The sequence below is a fragment of the Stylophora pistillata genome, chromosome 8 (genome assembly GCF_964205215.1).
Source record: "Stylophora pistillata chromosome 8, jaStyPist1.2, whole genome shotgun sequence".
Taxonomy (NCBI): domain Eukaryota; kingdom Metazoa; phylum Cnidaria; class Anthozoa; order Scleractinia; family Pocilloporidae; genus Stylophora; species Stylophora pistillata.
This window is the reverse complement of record NC_142526.1, coordinates 10,945,192-10,967,775: the sequence shown is the minus strand read 5'-3', so window position 1 is coordinate 10,967,775 and position 22,584 is coordinate 10,945,192. Positions and strand designations below refer to the sequence as shown.

Below are 22,584 nucleotides of genomic sequence, written 5' to 3'. Positions count from 1 at the left end.
AGTCTCAGTTCTAAGCTTTATTCCTACGTAAGGAAACTAAACGGGGGGCAAACTAGCGCGAAGATCACGAGCCCTTTGCAGTCGCGCTCGATAATAATAATTTTATTAACGTGTCAAGATAATAGCAGTTGCCCACTAAGTAAGGACACCTATCTACAATGTTAATAGAAATAAATAATCCCCCAATATTCCCCTTTATAATTCCCTTATATCATCCCACCCTGTGTATAAGCCTAAAAAAAAAAATACAAATATACGATTACAATAAAATATCTCTACTAAATGTATTATATAAAAGTAACTACATAAATTGACTAATAAATAATATTAAGAATTGCAAAAAGTGCAGTTACCGCAATTATTTGAGGAAATTCGTTTAGCAAGGGCCATTTTCTTGACCGCTCTTTTAAATCCATCTATAGTTATAAGTTCCCTTATTTTACTGTCTATATTTGACCAGAGTACCGGTCCCAAGTATCTGATAGAATGTTTTCCAAAACCTGTGGTGTTAACTCTAGGAATATTAAATTCATTATTTCTTAAATTGTAGTTATTGCTATTGATGGAAAACAACCCAAGAATGTAATCTGGGCATAAGCCATTTTTAACCCTGAACATTAACACTGCAATGTCTTGCAACCTCCTATTATGTAAAGTGAGTAATTTAGCCCTTTCTAAAAGTTCAGGATAGGATGAATTGCTATCGCAATAAATGGCCCTAAGGGCCCTATCTTGTACTCGCTCCAATTTCTGCAGTCACTTGCTTCAGAACTGTTCCCTACGATGCTACTATACGTTAAATGAGGCAGAATAGAAGCCTTAGAGAGTTGTAACTTGGCGTCAGTGGGTATTCCTTAACCTGTTTATAACCCCCACTCGTTGGCTACATTATTTGCAAATACTACTTGCATGATCAAAAAATTCAGAGCGTTATAAATATTGACCTCCAACAAGGCAATAATGTGATAGGACTTAATGTCTGTCCTGTTAAGTTATGATCCTTAAGCTTGTTTCTCCTACTCAATAATAGAGACCCGTATTTCGCAAAGTTACTCCCTAAAAAATTCGAATCATACCAGCTGGCTGCTTTATGAGCACTGTCCTGTAGATCGGTTTGAATAATACTAACATCGTAAGAAATAGACAACTTTTTTGAGAGACATGTTTCGGCATGCTTATGCCATCTTCAATCAGTGAGGAAGTGAACGTGAGTAATTATATAGCATACAAGTAGATGAATAAAATATTTACAGTATGATGTAATACAAAGGCAAAAATATTTTATTCATCTACTTGTATGCTATATAATTACTCACGTTCAGTTACTCATTGGTTGAAGATGGCATAAACATGCCGAAACATGTCTCTCAAAAAAGTTGTCTATTTCTTACAATATTTAACATACTTGCTACTACTACGACATTATGGAAATACATCTAACATTCTTATGGATTTCATAGAATTGATGGTCATCCGCATACATGCTGATATTAGAGTTCATGATAAAGGTCAAGTCATTCTGAAATAAGATCCACAATGGAGGCCCGAACGAGGATCCTTGAGGGCAACTTTTCTTAACTTCTTTCCAGGAACTAGCAAGAAGTTTCTCCAACCCTTAGTCTGTTGTAGTTGTCTGTAAAGTACGATTTCATTAACATGATACTGTCAGTGTTGAGGCCGTAGGCCGCAATTTGTCAAGTAACAGAGAGTGGTGTAGACAGTCAAAGGCTTTACACAATAGGCCGACGCTTTTTCCATTATCAAGTGCATTCTTCTATTTCCCTGTCAACATTAGAAGGACAGTTTCACAACCGTGCCTTTTCCTGTATCCTGTAAGGTAATCACTGAACAGTTCATTAAATTCTGCTGTGATTTGATTAGCAAGGGGCTTTTCGTAAACTTTGTTTACCATGACCTGCACACTTACTAGACGATAATTTTCATTGCTTAATCGGTCGTTCTTTTATGAACGGGCACCCACTCACATCTCTTCCAATTCTTTGGCCAATGGCAGCTCACGATACAACGGTTATAAAGATCACATAAGGGCACAGCAAGCTTAGCCGAGCCTATTTTAAAAGCTTTAGGTGGAATAGTGTCCCACCCCGGCGCTTTCTTGGGATCAATGTCCTTTGAAATCTTAGCAACATCAGCCACTGGTATTTTCTTGATATAGGATTGGTCATCACCAATGGACATTTTTTGTTTCACACTTTCAAGACTACCGTAGTTATTCATTCATATCAATCATGGTTTGGACGCTTCTATCAACTGTGCCCCTTTTATTGACTTTGTAGCTCCGTTCTTCACCATTTAATACAAATAACCATGTCAACTTTATTCTAAACACTAGTGTAACAGTATCTCACAAGATAATCGGTTCTTTGATGGTTTATGGTACGCCCTGGACTTCGACGGCAAAAGTCATTCAAGTCTTACAAGATGGCGCCGTTACGAGTTTGGCCTTCGCACTTCATTTGTACGTAAGCTCTTACTATGTGGCGATATTTCTTCGAATCCTGGACCTGTAAATTGTCTCAAAATTGCTTTCTTCAATGCCAGAAGTTTGGTAAAAAAGGCACCCATTCTCGAGGCAGAGGGTTTTACAAGAAAGTGTAATATTATAGCGGTAACTGAGACGCATTTAGATGCTTCAGTCTTCTCTTCCGAGCTATTCCTTTCAAACTTCAATGTTTTTCGCAAAGACGGAGATCGAAGAGGCGGTGGAGTCCTTATTGCGGTAAATGGCGATATAATTTGCCACCAGCGCGTCCCTACATGTTTGGACGCTGAACTTTTATTTCTCGACATTCATCATTCAAAAAATAAATCATTTGTGCTTGGAGTATTTTATTGTCCTCCTTCGAGTGGCTCAGAACCTTTAGAGATCCTACGCAGAGAATTGGATTCTATACAAAATAACGACATTGTCCTTGTTGGGGATTTCAACCTGCCGGATATTGACTGGTGTAACAATCTTATTCTCAGTAATTCTGAAATGCATGAAACTTCAAGTTTTCGGATACTATTCTGGTTAATTTCTTGTCTCAAATGGTCCTTTCATCCCACTAGAGGTCAAAGCATCCTAGACCTGGTTTTAACTAACAACAAAGATATTATACAAGATACGACCGTTGGCGAGCCAATATCAGACCATAACGTCGTAACTTTCGATACTAATGTTCACCCATACTGCCACAAAGCTTCCAAGAAATTATTTTACAGTTTTCGTAAAGCTGACTGGGCTTCTTTGAACGAATTTTTTATGAACATTCCCTGGAACTGTGCATATGTTTACGATGATATTGACGAAATATGGAATGCTTGGTCAGACTTGTTCTTAACTGCAGTCGATCAGCCAATCCCGTAAAAGAGGAAAAGAAAAAAATGGTCAGCCTCCATGGATAACAACAGAGATTATTAAGCTCTGTAAAAAGAAGAAAACGCTGTATAGAAGGGCCAGAAACAAGAATAAAGTAAACCTATGGCAGAAGAATAGAAATTTGAATAATCGCCTTGAACGTGAATGCAATATAGTCCGATGGGAATACTTGGAAAAACTGGCTAATGACATCCATGATGGAAGTGATAATGCAAAGTGTTTCTGGAATTACGTCGGCTCCAAGAAAAGAGGCACAAATGACCTGATTGCTATTCAGGCCAATGAATCCGTTGTTATTACAAAGGAGAATAAAATCGCTGAATTTATGAATAATTACTTTGCTTCAGTGTCTACTTCAGAAAAAACGGAATCTATGCCAAATTTCCCACAGGTCTTGTGGGAAGAGCTTGGTTCTATCAGGAGTTCACTAGACGATTTCTTGAAAATTTTCAAGGATTTGAACCCGAACAAGTCTCCCGGCCCAGACCAAATTCATCCAGCAATATTTAAGAACTGTTGTGTTGTACTCACTCCTCGTTTATGTGATCTTTTTAATAAATCACTATTATTGGGTACAGTTCCTTTTAAATGGAAAGAGGCAGATGTTGTTCCAATTCAAAAAAAAGGTTCAAAAAACGACTACAGAAATTATCGCCCAGTTTCCCTCGCATCCGTTGTTTGCAAAGTCTGCGAGAAGGTCACATTCAGAGAGAAATTATTGGACTTCTGGATATCAAACTCTATCTCCACTCCAGACCAATTTGGTTTTTTGAAGGGGAAATCCTGCCAATCACAACTTCTGAAAGTATACAACGAGTGGTCTATGGCTAGAAACAAAGGTCTCATAACAGACGTGGCGTTCCTTGATATTTCAAAAGCATTTGACTCTGTCCCTCACGAACGATTATTGTTGAAACTCATGGCCTATGGTATTTATGGTGAAGTTCTATCATGGTTAAGATCATTCCTCACTAACCGTTTACAGCGTGTGGTTATTAGGGGTTCAAGTTCGTCACCAGTGCAAGTTAAATCTGGTGTACCACAAGGTACAGTCTTAGGACCGGTGCTATTCCTGATTTACATAAATGATGTTGGCAATACGCTATCTTCGTCTATAAGGTTGTTTGCCGTTGATATGAAAGTTTACCGTGTGCGCAATTGTTGGGACTTCGATACCATGCTTTTCCAACAAGATTTAGATAAACGTGAATGATGGAGCAATGATTGGCAAATGAAGTTTAATTGCGACAATTGTAAGGTAATGAGGATACCCCACTCCAAAGACAAGTCAATTCCACAATACAACTCGCTAAATCAGCCTTTAAGGGTAGTGAGCGACACAAAGGACCTTGGTGTACATTGTACATCTAACCTATGGTCACTATAAGTTGAAAAATGTTAAAAGAAAGCAAACGCTGTTCTAGGATTTCTAAATAGAAATGTTGGTACTAAGAACTTAAAGATCTTCTCCATGCTATACAAATCTATGGTTCGTTCTATTCTTAAATATTGTGTACCTGTTTGGAGTCCGCACTTGAAAAAGGACATTTATGCTCTGGAGAGAATCCAAAGACGCGCATCCAGGTGTGCCCTTGGCGAAAATGGCAAAGACCTGTCTTATAAGGAAAGATTGGATATTCCACGTTGGCCTACCCTAGAGAAGCGAAGAGAGTATCTATCACAGGTGGAATGTTTTAAGACAGTTCATAGTTTAAATGGTCTAAATCCATCTTTGTTTACTTATGCTAATGCCTTTCGTCCTCTCCGCTCTAAGAATTGTAGCAAATTGAAAGTCAAATCAGCTAGATTCAATTGTTACAAGTAATCATTCTTTGTCAGAATCGTAAACCTAAATTACCTAAAGACGTAGCTGAGGTAGAATCTTTGCGAACATTTAAGACCAAAATCAAGAGTTTCCTTTTTAAATAATATTGTATATAGTTTTTATAGTAAGTGTTGTATATAGTTAAATCGCAACTTAATGTTCTTATATTTTGTATATTCAAGTAAATGTGAAGGTGTAGTCTGATCGTCCGGGTGAGTGTAGTCCTGAGAAGGACTGTTGTCGGTGGTAGTGACTGACGGTTCGACAACCTGTGCGGAAGTCATCATCAGAGTCAAGTGAATGATTGTTGTCAGTAGAATGTTCTTGTTCCAGTTCGTGTGAAATGAGTGGTTGGTTTTGCCGTGATGTTACTGGCTGTAAGACTCAAGTGACGTAAGTCGGTCGTGATTGGTCTGTTTCGATCTGTCGGTAAAGTTAGGTCGTTCTTTTTCGGTCGTTTGTGATGTTTATGTCGTGAATGAGTCGTTTGTATGGAGCGGGTAGTTGTTGTAGCTCTACGCGTTTCAAATTTTCGTGGAAAACTTGGTGAAGTTGATACAAGGCTAGAACCTTAACATCAATTGGCATCATTCCATTCGATTCAAACGTCCCTTAACGATCTACTCTCTCAGTTATTGAAGAGAGGTGTCCACACAGAGAACTTGGTTTATTCCAGATTTCAAAAGTTACCTTTATTGTTTCTATTTCTATTAACTGACAATTTAATTGCCTATCAGTAAGTGTAATTCATTTAGATCTGCTTATCCTCCAAATATCATAACGGTATAGATCTCAGGAAGCTGTGTTGAACTCTTTAAAGATCCCCTCTATACTGAATAAATTTAAAATTTGAAACAAAAAACTTAAAAAAGCTACTAAATTACGCATAACTGAGATTAACTCCTGCAATGAATACACTTCAAATGTTGCTAACTAACTGAACTTTTAAATTCTACCGATTTTAATCGGGTATGACAATATAAATGTTTCGAATTCTAAACAAAAACTAAAAGAAACTCCAAACTAGATACTTGTTGAAAAGGCTAAGTTCTCAAAACATTCCACGTAACCGCATTTAGTGGTCTTTTCGGGGCGATCCCTGTTTCATGCGCAGTAGTTTATCCAGGACGTTTGTGTGTTGGGCAGCGCTTTCTCCAAAGCGCGGAACTGGTTCTTGTCCCGGATGTCCTTCTTTTTATCCAGGAACTCGACCAAGTTCTCTCGCTCCAAAGCACGGTCAAGGTCATCCACCAACTGTGATACAAAGAAATGCAGGATGCAGCGGGGGACCGTGTCACACACGTTCATTTTAAGCACGTTGAAGCATCGCACCACGTTCCTTTTAACATTCTTTCTTTCCTCCTGTTCCTAAGAAGAGAACGATAAAGCTTTCTTTTTAGTGTCTTTCTACCAGAAATTGTTTGAGTACTTCTGGTGTAAACCTTGCGTTGATTCAATTTTCTGACGACGAGATACACACATCCAATTTACGTGCACTAAGCTAAAACAAATAAAAGGGTAAATTTAAATGTTCTTTGTCCAGAGAAAGGACCAAGGACAATATTCACTACCTGACAAAAATTCAGCCGAACCCATCCCCATTCGGTTGGAAGCTTCAGGTAGGCTGTTACAATGTGAACGAAAAAGCTTTATCTACGGCTGAATGATCTAATCTTACAGTAACTAATAGTGTCAATTTTGAATCTGCCGAGAACAAGCGACTCGTCACGATTGTCCATTTGAATTTACAGTATTTTGAGAAACTGGACTAGACCACGAGAGGGTATCCATCATGCAAGTTACCCCCAAAAGTTCTCAGTTATTACCTTATACATGAAATGGTGTGACCCAGAACCGTCAATCTCTTGAAGCATCTTCTCGGAGCAGAAGTTCCTCACAAGGTACTTCATGTGACTTGTCGTCTTTGATGTCATGCATGGATGAGGCTTCCTGTGATCTGCCAGAGGAAACGCTCTCCAGACATTAATCTCTCGCGGTGTGGGGATTGGGGCAAAAACGGGTGCACTTTTTCTGCATTTCCAGGAACTGTTGGATTAATTCCGTGGTCTGGTCGCGTTTCTTGTCAAAAATTATATTGACAACTTTCGTTTCAACTGCTTGTTTCAAAGTTGAGCATTTCGACATTTTTACTCAGGTTTCTAATCAACGAAACCTCCTTTCTTCACGTTGAAAACGGCAGAGAGTAAACGGACTATTCAAAAATGGCGGGAAAAGTTGTTCACGTTCTCATCTTTGGTGTTCTCTTTGGCGTAAAGGTCCTGCTTTACCTCATCTATGACAAGTTATTTTCCTGCCTGATAGGGTTACCCTACCTATCGGGGCGAAACAACTCGCTCTCCTGAGTTGACCGAGTTGTGTCGCTCTCGGAGATGAGTTCGCCATTTTCATGTAAACGGTTGGATGATTTTTTCGAAGGATGAGTGAAAAGTTAGTTCGGCTAGAGTAACTTGGGAGGAGGGCTGTATTTGCCTATATCTGCTCATACGTCTTTTTCTTTATTTATACGAGACCGTATAAAAATACCCTAAGGATGGTACATTTCAGTTACAGTTACCCGGTAGGACCTGGGTACGAGATTGATTGCAGCCCAATCTCTCGTTATTGTGTCGAATTGCGATCTATGGTGAATTCGCCCCATTGCCACCTTTGCGAGTTTGCCTTCCTGACGTAAAGCAAGTCATTCCCCCCTCACTTTTACTAATGCGCCTCATAATGTATTCCTGTTCCTACGTAAGCTTTTACAGCATCTACGCGAACGGTGAGAAGCTTTAGCGAAGAAAAGCAGTGATATTGCTCGAGCCCGGCCTGTTTTTAAAACGATAGAGGAGCATTCATACGCTTATAGGTTGTATACTTCTGCTTCAACTTTTTGAGAAAATAATTATTGAATGAAAATTAAATCTAGACACAGCCATTATATAGGTAGTGTCTTCGACGGGGGTCCCGTGAGGAATAATCGTCTATCTCCTGATTTTTCTAAAACATTTGCAAATTCTTTTCCGAGGTTATAATGGGAATTAGACTCTAATTTTAACTTAAACTATGAGAAAAAAATACTCTCAGAAGCTGGAGATCTTGCACACGAGACCTTCACACGGCTTTACTTGAAATTTGTCGTAAACGCAGAGGACGCTGGACGCTTTCCATGTTTCAAAATTTCGTGGAAAACCTGGTAAAGTTGATATGTGGTTACAACCCAACGTAAATTGGTATCATTCCATCCGAGTTCAACCTCAATTAACGATCTGCTGTCTTAATCACCACTTGCCTTTATTGTTTCCATTTCTAATAATTCACAATTTAATTGCCTTTCATTTGGTGCAAGACTTTTAAGTCTGCTAGACGTCTAATAAATGTACGTTATGATGAAGGAGATCTCAGTTAAGCTTTTTAAAGATCCCCTGGGAAAGAAATAATATAATTGCAAATTAAAGAACAATTAGATTTTATTCCCCTATTGTTTTACATTACATTTGACCTATAACTCACTTCTCCAAAATATACAATTGGAATGTTGACAATCAATTGAATTTTTCAACTCTGCCGATTACAATTGGCTTTGGCGATAATGCTTCGAATTCCTCGCGAAAATCAAATTAAACCCCTGGCTACATAACTGTTTCTTGAAAAGGCTAAGTTATCAAAGATCAAACCATTTGATGCAGCTACATTTAGCGGTTCTTTCAGGGTGATTCCTGTTTCATGCGCAGTAGTTTATCCACGACGTTTTTTGTGTGAGGCGGCGCTTTCTCCAAAGCGTCTGACTGGATCTGACAAAGGATGCGCTTGTCCCGTATGTCCTTCCTTTCCTCCAAGAACTCGACCAAGTTCTCTCGTTCCAGAGCATGTCGAAGATCATCCACCAACTGTGATGTGAAGAAATGCAGAATGCAGCGGGGAACTGTGTCACACACGTTCATTTTAAGCACATTGAAGCATCGCACTACGTTCCATTTAATATCTTTCATTTCTTCTCGTTCCTGAAAATAAAAACACTAGTTGATTCTTATGTGCAAACACTTTTCTTCAAGTTTTGGAATAGTCAGTTACTGTCATCAATAATAGACCTTTCAAGGAATACCCTCACCAAGACGATCGAAAAACGTGATCTGCTGAAAATTACCTACGAAGATAAACTTGGAGACAGAGTACAGCATCTTCCACTCGGAAACTACAGGGATCACTTTCTTTTGGCAGATGAAATAATCATCGAGACCATGAGTGTTAAAAAAAGAGAACAACTCGTCAATTTTAAAGCCTACTCCTCAAAAACTTGCTATCGAACACTGATTGCGCGTGATACACTCGGAACAGGTTTAGGGGGCGGTCGTTATTTATTGCCCAGGGAGGGGGAGTTTTAGTTGTGTCACGATAAAATTTACCTCACGCGGTTTCTCATCGAGGTGAATACACGTGTATACTAAGTAGTCATTTGTCCCAATATGCAGTTACATTTGATATCGATCGCGATGTTTTGACTGCATACTGCTAGTCCACATCAGGCAATACAGCCGACTGTCCCTCTTGACATTGTTAGTGTGAAGTTATTATGTGGATCGCTTTATAAGATCCCTTTTTAAGATATGTCAGACAATTTTACATCCACTTCAGATACAGCTGTATTCACCTCCATGACTGGCCGCAGACGTTTTTCCTATGACTAACTCCGTAAGCGAAAATATCTGCAAATGTCACATGCAAACCTTAGGCGTGTGCGATTGCATACTAGGGCCCTCAATCTCCAGTATCAACTTATCAGGGTACAGTTTTATCGCGAGAACCTTCATTCCCTCCATGGTTCTTGACGTCATACATGGATGAGTAGTATTATTTTTCAATTTGGCGGATTCCCAATGGTGTATCTCTGCGGGAGTAGGAACTGCGGCAAAAACTATATGGACGTTTCTTTTCTGCATCTGCAGGAACTGTCAAATGAACTTCGTAGTTTCATCGCGCTTCTTGTCGAAAATGTCGCTCACAACCTTCGATTCGACTGCTTGTTTGAGCTTGGGGGAACTTGGCCAAACTATGATCGATGGCCTTTTGGATGATGTATTGTAAGGATTGTTCGACATCCTGCACAAGCTTTTCTGATATTGGTAGTAACTGATCGACTGGACTCGGAACTGTCTCACCCACGACCGTTTTCCCAACTGCTTTACAAACTACCAAAAAAGCGGTCAGGAAATTTTCAGAATCTGAATAGGACAGTTAATTCTTAAGAAGATTGACTTCAGGGAAGCATCAAAATAAATCAAATGCTATTTATAACAAAGACTGTTTTCAGGAAGAAAAAAATACAAACAAACAAAACAAAACAAGTTTTTTCTCTTAGTTTGTCGTGAAGTCGTGAAAGATTGCACAAAAATGTTTTACCAGAATATTCTTCGTACAGAAGCCTCTGAAGCAACTGACTGTTTTCACTGCTATCTCCAAGAGGAGCTGCTACACCCTCCAATTTCATCTGCTTCTTACAAATCTCATCGTCACTTCGCATCGCCAGAGGATCCACCTGGAAAACAAATACATGTCTCAGTTCAATCTCAACTGTTTTCTGGACGCTGGTTCATTTGGGGGAAAAAGGAAAAGATATCTTTTAACTCCCACACCTTATTTTTCGTCTGAATTACAATTTGGTATAAGTTTGTTACCTGTTATCTTATCTAAAGATCAAAACGCCAATCATGTAAAACAATTTATAAATACTATTTGTGAAAAAGATATTCACGAATCATTCATTATAATAGTCATGGGACAACTTTCACCCACTTCAAGCTGGCTCGGGTCTGTATATCAATCAATCACAGAAGACATAAGAATGTAATAACAAAATCAGTCACACTTTTAGGCTGCGCCCGTCATCTGTGATCTATTACTGAACAGACACGGTATTTATTTTTTGGGTATATCTTGTCTTACCTTGAAAACATCTTCATGAAATGAATCGAACAACTTCCTCACGCTTTCGCCACCTGTAATTTCATCAGAAGTGTTGTTGAATAGAAGCGACTCAAATTTTGTTATTAGATTTTGTTTCAGTTTCATGGTGACTTCGCCCTTTCTGTCACTCATGTCTGGTACTTCACTGTCCTCTAGTTCTTTAAGTATTTTATCCACCTGTATGGATGGAAAAGTAATTGTCAGTAAATTCTAATATAAAACATGAGGCTACTTAAATGGCGTCATAGTTCATGTTACCTACTTCAGAATGAAAACGGTATTTCATGTTATAAATCATGACTTGCTATGTGACAATATCAACAGCGTGACACAGCTCACGATACCCCGGATGTATTAGAAATATTCAGTTCACATTGTGCAATATCTAAGTTCTCTTTGATTAAAACTCCACTTTGAAGCCACCATACTGTTTAAATCTTGTTACATGCTTTGTAATTCAATTGGCCTTCGCAATTGTTCAAAAGAACCCCAGTTTTTTAGGACCTCTATGTAAACCACTATTGTGATGGAGCTTCCTAATAAAAGATTATTATTATGTTTCAGTCTATCAAGTAAGCAGACTGAGATGCAAAAAAAACAATTTTTGTGCTTCCAGAAGACTATAGGGACAAGACTGTCCATGAAGGCGGACGAGTTTAAACATGACAACCAATAAAAGGGAAAACCGGCGTTTTTCTGTTGATCAAGTATCTTAAAACCGATGAACAACACAGTTAATTAAACAAAATATCATTTCAGGGGGAGCCAGCGAGAAGGCAGCACGAGATTTTAGGCATGATCCACTGAAATCATCGAAACATTTCATTTGTTGCGGAACACATTCTTACCTCTTGTTTTAGCGTCTTCATTTGTGTTACCAGATTAGGAATCTCTTTGATCATCTTCTCCGCCAGTAAAGAGATCATAGTGTCCATGAGTCGATCAATTCCACAGACATGTTGAATGTCCTTGTACTGAGGATGCCGTGCAAACCATTCCTTCTCTTTGACTTGCGTCGTTTCAGCGTCCCAGTCCCTCTCAGCTGGATCTGTGCCATCTTTCCCTGTATGTTATATTCAGCAGAAAAGTAGGCTATGGTTGGCATAATCCGCCTACGTCATTTTCAAATCGCATTACACCTAAGTCCCAGAACTTCACTGATACAGGAAGAGCATCACCTGAAACGAATTCCCTTTCCACACTTTCTTTAGAGAGTCTGAATGAGGTTAACTGACAACTGACAAATGGCCAGAATTTTAACTGACAACTGACAAATCGCTGAAAATGTAACTGACAACTGACATTTGTAGTGGGCTTTTACTGATAGCTTACAAAAGACCGGATCGCCCTAAATATCCTAAAAACTGGATATAAAATAACGACAGATGATATATTTTTTCCAATAAAAGTAGGTTTTTATTACATATCAGTAGGAGTACGCCAGAGTGTCATATTTCGTTAATAATCACCGCATGGACCATCCATATCATGTTGATGATGTCACATATCGGGTCTATGATCTTTGATACCTAATTCGATCGTCACCGTTCGCGATGGCCATCAGTGCTGGTATGTTAAAAGCTATTGTAAGCTGTTATCGAATTGATTCGGAAACGCCATTTGAGCGTCACAGAAGCCGCATTCCCATCAATGATGTAAACACCGTACTAGTGCTGAAAAAGCACCTTATTTCGTTCCCTGGTCTAACAGAATTCAGTGTCCAGTAAATATGGCCAAGGAGATTTTGATGTTGAACTTTCAACCCACATGGCTCGAATTTTCTCAGGCTTAGAAGTTGAACTCAGTACTTCTAAAGAACAACTCGGGGTCTTAAGCTTGTAAAGAAATCAAAAGACTTTGAATTTGAAGACAGGCTAGGATAGCGCTCATTGACTCAGGAGACTCTGTCCTTCTGAGAAAAGCGTTAAAACCTTGATGGGCTCTAGTCAGAATGCAGCAAGTGATGGAACGGATGAAACGGGTTCTTATACGCAAGTTCGTGGCATCTGTTCTACGGAGAAGACTTTATTCGTATCGAATGTTGCTACAGGTTGCTATAAACTAGTATCGGGACTCACTGGTACTGTGTCGTTCTTACAGTCCTTGGAAGTCTCTAGAACAGTTTTGGTCTCAGAACCCAAAGCATAGAGAAAGCACACATGGCTCCTCAAGATACCGCAGAAAAAGTACTGTATGTAAATGACAACATCGCAAAGACCGTTTCTGAGGTGAAACAACGGATACTAGCATAAAGGAAACCACAGCAACCAATGACCTTAAATAAACTTTGTCTAATAAAACTCGAGTCTAACTAGAACTTCTCGAAGGAATGCGCCGCCTGCATAACATTTCAATTAGCAACGATAATCTCCAAGACATTGAATTGTGCACATTACTCACAACAGCTGTGGAGAATCTCCACGCAGTTTCCCATTTTAAGCATGAGACTTTCACCGCATTGTTCTCAAGACTTTTGGATAATTACCAAGGATTCGCTGAAGAGAGTAACAAAATGAGCAGCTAAGTATTTTACTCATGAAAAATCCCACTATCCTGTCCCTCAGACCAGCACGGAGTTTGCAAATGTCAATTCTATTAGTCATCACCGCAGAGATTCCACGAGATCACTACGCATGCGCATAACTAGTCATTCTGCCACGCTTACGCTCCGCCATTACATGTGCGACTGGTCAAGGGAATCGAAATCAAAGAATATCTTCACCATCCTATCTCCTTTACAGACAATATATGAACCTCTACGTAAGGCGCTGCCTTACAAGGATAATTTGGTTGTTTTGCGAGGCAAAACCGTATTTAAAGCGTTTTATCGCTGTCTATCAAGATGAACTCAGAGGGATCAACGCTGAGCGCGTTTGACATAATTGTAAAGGAAAATTGCCCCACGGCGCCGCCAGGGAAACAAGGGAGTGATGCTCCAACAGAGAGAAAAACAACCAGCCTTAAAGGTCTCTAAGGTCAAAAAGGCTTCAAAGTCAGCAGAGACCATAACATCAAACACGACGATCAACGAGGAATCATCCAAAACGTCAAAAGGATTTGACGAACTCAGCCACAAAATTGACCAACTCACGGCGATTGTAGGTAATTTCGCTCCCGGTATTGCCGAACTAAAGGCGGCTTATGATGCCGGCTTAAATGAGGACTCGCCTGACGATAGCGAGGACGATAATGGAGTCGTGGGGGAACCCCCGGCAAAAAAGAGTAAGTCAAGCTCAGACAATGAAAAACCCGTCGCGGACGGTTTAGTTGATGTAGTTGTTCAGGAAGTCACTGAAGATGAACAAACTGGCAAAGCATTAAACGAGAAAATTGCACAAGTTCTTAATAATATCTTAGCTTCAGGACTGAGCGAGCACGTGTTGACAAAACGCAAAGAGGATATAAAACGGCCCGAAAATTGCAAACTGCTGCAGGTCACAAAGGTCAACACTGAAATATGGGATATTGCCCAGAAAACCACACGTAGTATGGATGCCAGAATCCAGAAAAAGCAAGAAACCCTGAATAAGGGTCTAACTCCACTTGCCTACCTAACAGGGAAGGTAGGTGAGACAGTGGAAAACCAGGCTCCACTGCCAGCCCCAGAAGAAATCTGGGAAAGCCGTACAAGGTCTGTGCTGCTGATTGCCGCTGCCAATCATGACCTCATTATGTGTCGTCGAGATATTTTCAAGGTTGATTTGGATACAAACTACAAAACTATATGCAGTAGCAAAGAACCTATCGGTTCAGAATTGTTTGGCGACGATTTGACAGAGCGACTGAAAACTGTCAAATAGAGCAAAAAGGCAGCTTAACAACTCACAAAGCAAAAGCATGGAGAGTCTTCTTCTAAAAGCATAAGTAATTCCAGGCCTAGGAGGAATATTTTATCGCATCGCAGGGGGCGTGCCAATCAAGGACGCTCCCACAGAAGGGGACAATACAGCTACCCCCACAAATACTATCAAAAAGAAGTCAAAAGCTATCAGTCGACAAAGGCGACCAAACCACAGAAACAAAAATAGATGCATCAAATGTGTGTATGACAGGGATTGAGCGAAATGGTGTGCCTCATTCCTCTGAAAATTTCACTGCAGCAGGGGATCCAGCCACCAAAGTGGTAGGTCGAATCCAAAATTTTTTCCAAAAATGGAGAGAGCTCACTCAGGACTCCTCCATATTATCTGCTGTCTCTGGATACAAAATAGAATTTTTAGTACAACCTGTGCAGTTTTCTGTACCGGGGCCAATCAGATTTTCAGCTGAGGAAAGCTCGAATATCGCTTTACAGCTTACTCGGTTCCTTGACAAGGGAATTATAAAAGAAAGTCATCATGAACATGGACAGGTTATCTCAAATATATTTTTAAGGCCAAAGAAAGATGGTACATACCGTATGATTTTAAACTTCAAAGAATTAAACAAAGTTGTGGTTTTTCACCATTTTAAGATGGATTCAATTTACACCTGCGCCCAATTAATGAGACCAGGGTGCTACATGGCCTCAAAAGACCTACGAGATGCATACTTCTCTATACCAGTCCATAGGGAACACCAAAAATATTTAAAATTCTATTGGAACAACACATTATACCAATTTACCTGTTTGGCCCAGGACCTTTCGTCTGCCCCACGCCTTTTTACAAAAATTATGAAACCAGTTTTTGCTGCACTCAGGAGAATGGGGCACATCTCGAGTGGATACCTTGATGATTCATTTCTGGTTGGATATACATTTCATGAATGGCAACGTAATGTAAATGACACCCTTACCCTGCTTGAAGATTTGGGTTTTTTGTCACATAAAGAAAAATCTGTGACATCACCTACCCAAACAACTCACCACCTGGGTTTCATACTTAACTCCAAAGACATGACTATATTCATTACAGATGAGAAATATCAAAAACTCAAAGGGGTAGCTCATGGGGTATTGGAACAAGCCATGCCCACCATAAGGGAGGTTGCACAGCTTATTGGCATGATGGTCTCCTCCCTGCCAAGAGATGATTATGGTGAATTGTACTTCCGCCAGATAGAAATAGAAAAGGCTGCTGCCTTGAAATCTACTCATGGTGATTTTGACTCGCCCAAGCAACTCTCCAGGAGAGCAAAATCTGATATTTTGTGGTGGATATCTAATGCCTTGATATCAAAAAGGAAAATTGATAAGGGAAAAATCTCACAAACCCTACATACCGATACATCTACCCAAGGTTGGGGTGCAGGCCTGGATGGCAATACTACTGGGGGAAGGTGGTCAGCCTCAGAATCCCACTATCACATAAACTACCTTGAACTCAAGGCGGTCTACCTTTGGCTTCAAGCTCTATGTAAAAATCTAAACCAGACTCACATCAAAGTGTTGACCGACAACATGGCTGCTGTTGCTTATATCCGTAACATGGGGGGCTCCATTCCCTGCCATGCAATCAAATGGCAAGGGAAATATGGGAGTGGTGTATCCCACGGGGGATCTGGATCACTGTGAGTCACATCCCGGGGAAGGACAACATTGTAGCCGACAGGGCGTCCAGGATTTTAGATGACTCAACTGAATGGAAACTAGATTCAAATATTTTCAGAGAAGTCACAAGAATTCTGGGACAGCCAAACATTGACACGTTTGCCTCCAGACTGAATTGTCAGATTACCCCCTACGTTTCATGGTTCTCAGACCCAAATGCACTTGGTGTTGATGCATTTACAATTGAGTGGAGTAATTATTTTGTAAATGCTTTTCCTCCTTTTAGTGTCTTGCCACACACACTGCAGAAGATCGAGAGGGAAAAGTCACTTGCAATCTTAATTGCCCCAAATTGGCCATCCCAACCCTGGTATCCCAAGCTCCTGCGTCTGTTGATCAAGAGACCCATTCTACTGCCTCCACAGAAGGCCAATGTCCACTTGCCCTTCAAGAGGGACAAACCTCATCCTCTTGGGGTGAAACTCAAACTGATGGCCTGTCTTTTGTCAGGAGATCCCTTGTAAACAAAGGCTTTTCAGCAGCAGTACAGGCAACGATCTGTAACTCCTGGAGGTCAAATACACAGAAACAATACAACACATACTTGGCAAAATGGGAACTGTTTACAGGTAAACGGGGTGTGGATCCCCTTTCTCCACCTGTAGCCATAGTCTTAGACTTTTTACAGGAACTTTATGACAGCGGCCTAGGATACAGCTGCATCAATACTGCAAGAAGTGCATTGTCTACTTTCCTAATTCTGGAAAACAATGTTACTATGGAGCACACCCTCTTGTTCAGCGTTTCATTAGAGGGGTTTTCCAGGCTCGACCTGCACTGCCAAGGTATACGTCCATGTGGGACACTTCAATTGTTCTTCGATATCTCCAAACACTTCATCCACTAACGGATCTTAGTTTGAAAAACCTTACATACAAATTGATCATGATGTGTTCACTCGTAACAGGTCAACGCTGTCAGACAATCCATCTAATGAGCCGTAAAAGTATGCATATGGATGAGGACAAATCTTATTTATCTTACATTGACCAACTCGTTAAACAGTCTGCACCAGGTAGGGAACAGCCCGTACTCACCATACCCAGATTCACCTCAGATGAGAAATTGTGTGTGGCCGCAACGCTTGAGGAATACCTGAGTAGGACACAAGACCTACGGGATGGGGAAAATCAGTTGTTTATCAGTGTTATACGGCCATATAAGAAAGTGTCAAAAGAGACCATATCCAGATGGATTAAAGAAGTTATGGCACTCTCAGGCGTAGACACTACAATGTTTACACCACATAGCACACGAGCAGCTTCTACCAGCAAAGTGTTCAACAAGGTCCCCTTACAAAAAATAATGAAATCTGCTAGCTGGAAGAGTGACTGTGTATTCAACAAGTTTTATAACAAACCAATTGCAAGGTCAAGTGAAAATAGTTAAGGACATGTTCTTCTGTCTGCAGTGTGAACACTTGTATATTTTTTACTGTCAGCACCAATTATTATGTTGTTGTCCTCTAATCCATATAGCGATTAGATTCACTCATTTACAACTGGAGAGCTATCTTGTAGAATGTTAACATTTGTTCTGTTATGCAGTTACTTTGTTACGAGTCAGAGTTGGGACGCTAGTTATCTTTATGGGGGATGCATGTTTATCTTATCCCCACCCCCACATTATGCAATCAGTTTTGGATGCTATGTTAGTGTTATACTCAGCTTAATTCAGTGTTTGATTAAAGCAAAATTGATATTCTCAAGGGATGTCTCCCTTGTAGAATTGTGGATAATCAGAGTGACCACATGACTTTAAAGTCTCGTGGAATCTCTGCGGTGATGACTGATAGAATTATAAAATTAAACGAGACTTACCTGGAAGTTGAAGTTTGATTGGGATTATATCAGTCATCACAGAGCAGAGATTACACGCCCGCCCTTCATAGTACCTGACTTCTCCCTGCACCGTGGAGTGCACCTTTGTCATTGTTGCATATAGATCCTCATGTGGCCACTCATAGTACCCTTTTAAAAATGACTAGTTATCTAGTTATGCGCATGCGTAGTGATCTCGTGTAATCTCTGCTCTGTGATGACTGATAGAATCCCAATCAAACTTCAACTTCCAGGTAAGTCTCGTTTAATTTTATAATTTTATGCGACCTCTGCCTTCAGAAGAAATCAACCCCGAGACTGAAAGTGTTATGAAAGAATTTGCGGAGAAGTAACGTCCCTTGAGGCAAAGGACAGTTCGGGTGAAAATTAAGAAGGACAAGGGAGGGGCTTTACCACCGGCCGTCTACACGAAGCAACAAGATTCCACCAAAGTGGACTTGTTAGCTGGGTTAAGGAACGATTTTCAGCCAGTAGGGCTCAGCAGCGACAAAGGAGCCGACTGTATCGTTGAAGTGGAAGTTGCTGAGGTGCAAACATATGTAGACGAATATGACACGGACTCAGAAGACGACCAATTCGCGCCCATTTTCGCTTGGATTTCTAAGATAAGCTTACTGCAGATATCTCTAATAACCTAATTGGAAAGTAGATAAAGGAACATTCCTTTCCGCCGGATCATTTCATCGGAGTCAATCACAATCGACGTTTTATAAAACAAAACATAAAAACATAATATTGTGCTTGAGGACTCTTCACAAGTTTGTTATCCCTCTGAAGATCTTCTTTCTAACATTTTGACCGGCTAAGAGGTTGAAAAGAAATGTTTCAATTTTTGTGCACGGGCGTGCAGAAGTTTGTGTGCAGAAGAGTGATAATCTAAATTAAACACCCTTAAAACAAAGACTGAAAGTCACTTGGGATATCTTGGAATTACTTTATTCCAGAATTGAGAAAAAGGAGCTCTTACTTTGTCAATTTTCGACTTAATTTTTTAATTTATGCAATATGTGCCTTTTTGGCCAAAAATAGGGTCGGAAAGTAATAATTAACTTATTACTTTCCGACCAAGTTAATTATTAACAGTCATTTAACTGACAACTGAAAAATGGCCTAAAATCCAACCGAGAACTGACAAATGGCCGAAATTTTAACTGACAACTGACATTTGTACCCCCACCCCCCCCCCCCCCCCATCCAGACCCTCTCTTTAGGCGTGGATAGAAATCAGTTAATTCCTTTGCTTTATCTTATTCCGCCCTTGGATTGTTTAAAAATAAATCTCGTGCTACACCCTCGATTAATTAGATGCAAAAATATACTAACAGTGACCTGGTCTCTCGTAGTTTCCGAGGTTTCACACTTGTTTGCTCTGAGTTCTCCATTACTCACCCCCTGACATTGTCTCTTTCTCTCGTTGAGCGATGTGATTACTTTAGTTTTGGTTCAGCGACCCGCAGTAGAAGAATCGGCTCTGACCAACACATTAGAAGTCAATAATTACTGGTATATGCAATTTTACCAAAACATATCAAAGTTTAACAAACATATAATACCTCGCAGTACAATAAATCGGTTATTATCCAGTGTGAAGCTAGACCCATTCATGGCCACTCTTTTCCCCAAGTCGTCCGATTCCCTCAGCTTGTCAGGCTAGGTAAGCGCACAGATTGTACGGCTCCTAAAATCAGGGGCCTTTTGCATTACAAGGTTTATTGCACTGTCACCTGTGGGGTCTCCTACTTCAGACACTATCACGATGATGCTGTTAGTGTTCTTCTCGATGTATTCCAGTATTAAATCTTGAGTCACTTGGCTCATGCGTGGATCGTCATTTGCGAAATGAGCGCCGGGAAGGTCGACCAAAGTAAGAGTAGTGAATTCGGGGCCCGGGAAGAGGAAAGAGTACGAAAATGAAATTAATTGAACTACGAAGGATGTAATTCATTCCTCACCTTAAGATGAACTTAAACTTTTGATTGAGCTCTACCTTAAATTAATTCTTGCACTCTTGTTTAAGATTATAATGGCTCTGCACCTGCTTACCTAGCAAATAAGACCTGCAAGAGGTCAGACTCACATAGTTATTGCACAAGAGACAAAATATCAGTTATCACCACCTTCCTGTAGAACCCTTGCCGCGAAGCGTTCCTCTTATTTTTGTGCAATCAATATTTGGAAATCCCTTTGTTTAAATACTAGAAATAGTGAACATCTCAGCAGTTTTAAGAAGAATGCAAGGAACGAACCATTTGTAACTATATATTTGTACCTAAGCTTAGATTTTGTGCAGTCTCTACATACATACACATACATACATCCTTTCTTTGGCAAAGCAGGTTGAGTAGATGGCAGCTATTGCTGATGTGGACCTGCTACCTACTTTACACTGTAATATGTTTACATCCAAAAATACATCCTAATATTAACGACTGTAAATACTAGTAATACATAAATAAATAGATAAGCATGAAATAACTGTATAAATAAATATATAAATAGTAATGAGATTATGTAATTTAGACAATGCAAATGAAAGGTAAAAGGAAGACCAATCAAAATGACAAATAATAAACTGAACGTGAATAATATATAAATTCATCAATATTATTATTGGTTGCAGTAGAGGTTGTGCCAAAAGTAATTTGGGCAATACACTTTGAGAATTTCTTAATGTTAGCCTTGAATGAAGAGTAACTAGGCTTGGACTTTAACTGGCTAGGTAAGCAATTCCAAACAATACTAGAACGATGAGTGAAGGAATCATGTAAGGCTTTCGATTTAGAGCTCACAAGTTCCAATCTTGCATTGTCTCCTAAATTATATGGAGTTCTGTGCTTGGTAAATAAATTATAAATGTCATTAGGAGCTAAGTTGTTGAAATCCTGGTAGGCAATACAGGCAAGTCTTCTCTTATACATAAAATGATGAGATGACCATTTTGCCAGGCTGAGTACTTCATATTTTGGGGTAGATATACTATTGTTGTGAATCAGTCTGGCAGCACGGATGTGCGAGTCCTCGAGGTCAGCCAGCAAGCTGGAAGATCCCCACAGGGATATACAATAGGTCACACTTTGCAAAATTTAAACCATTTCTTGATGTTATAGAAAAGAGTTTGGGGAACAAAAAATATCATGCGATCCGTTGAACGGCTGTCACGCAAGAGGTTATGTATTTGGTACATTCCTGGCCAAGTTGAAAGATTGGCCTTGACCTCTTGCGTGACAGTTGTTCAACGGATCGCATTACATTTGTTGTCATTTTTTAGCCCAAACTCTTTTAAAGCTGGACGCGCCGCCTATGGCGGGCCAAGAAAGAAACTTAGAGGACTTAGACTACAAGGATAAAGCTTTAAGATGATGTATATTTTGGTCTGTAAATATATCATACAAGACCTTTCAAAGGCCTTTGAATGGGTCGTGACAGATGTTTAGTAGTTCGCATCGCATTTTTGGCAAAATACCCCAAACTCTTGTAAACCTGGACGCGCCGCTTATGGGGAGCCAGGATAGAGAATTGGAGGAATTAAAATACAAGGATAAAGCTTTAAGTTGATGTACATTACGATTTGTAAGTATCTATGGCAAACCTGTTCATAGGCCACTGAAGTTGACCTTTATTTTACCTCTGCGAAAGAGACGCGAAGTACTTTTTTTTAACGGGTCACTGTTCAGACTTAAATGTAACAAAATAACAAGAATTAACATTTTCCAAGAGATTAACGGACCATCTGCTAGCATACAAAATTTAAAGGCGGGATTGCATCGCGTTGAAGCGTACGAAGTTGCCGAAGTTGCATAATTTTTCATTGCTTTACGGGGGGGACAACGGTCGTTTAGGCGTATTTCGAACTTTTCGATTTTCCGGAGAACAAAAAGCACGATAGAATTTTTTGATATAATATTCGAAAAAGGTTCATTAAAAGGGTCCTGTAGAAAAAATAAAACGAATTACGAAATTTTGCAACTGTCGGCAGATTCTCGATATTTATGGTCAGTGGCCCTCGAGAGGGCCGAAACTAACAGTGGAAGGATATTTATTTAAT

The 22,584-nt window shown here is 39.9% G+C and overlaps 1 protein-coding gene and 1 pseudogene across 2 annotated transcripts; one reads left to right on the top strand and one right to left on the bottom strand.

The window, feature by feature from the left end:
- Positions 1-5,992: 5,992 nt before the first annotated feature.
- LOC148724949 (uncharacterized) lies at positions 5,993-13,771 on the bottom strand (annotated as a pseudogene). The gene is made up of 7 exons (XR_015991091.1): positions 13,654-13,771; positions 12,017-12,231; positions 11,148-11,345; positions 10,605-10,740; positions 10,241-10,393; positions 7,034-7,339; positions 5,993-6,575 (listed from the first exon to the last, which is right to left on the bottom strand). The product of XR_015991091.1 is annotated as an uncharacterized LOC148724949 (transcript).
- Positions 13,772-14,098: 327 nt separating this feature from the next.
- LOC148724948 (uncharacterized) lies at positions 14,099-18,087 on the top strand. Its single transcript, XM_088731413.1, is given in 4 exon segments — positions 14,099-15,032; positions 15,221-16,632; positions 16,925-17,483; positions 17,606-18,087. Coding segments are annotated over 4 exon segments (3,387 nt in total).
- Positions 18,088-22,584: the final 4,497 nt, after the last annotated feature.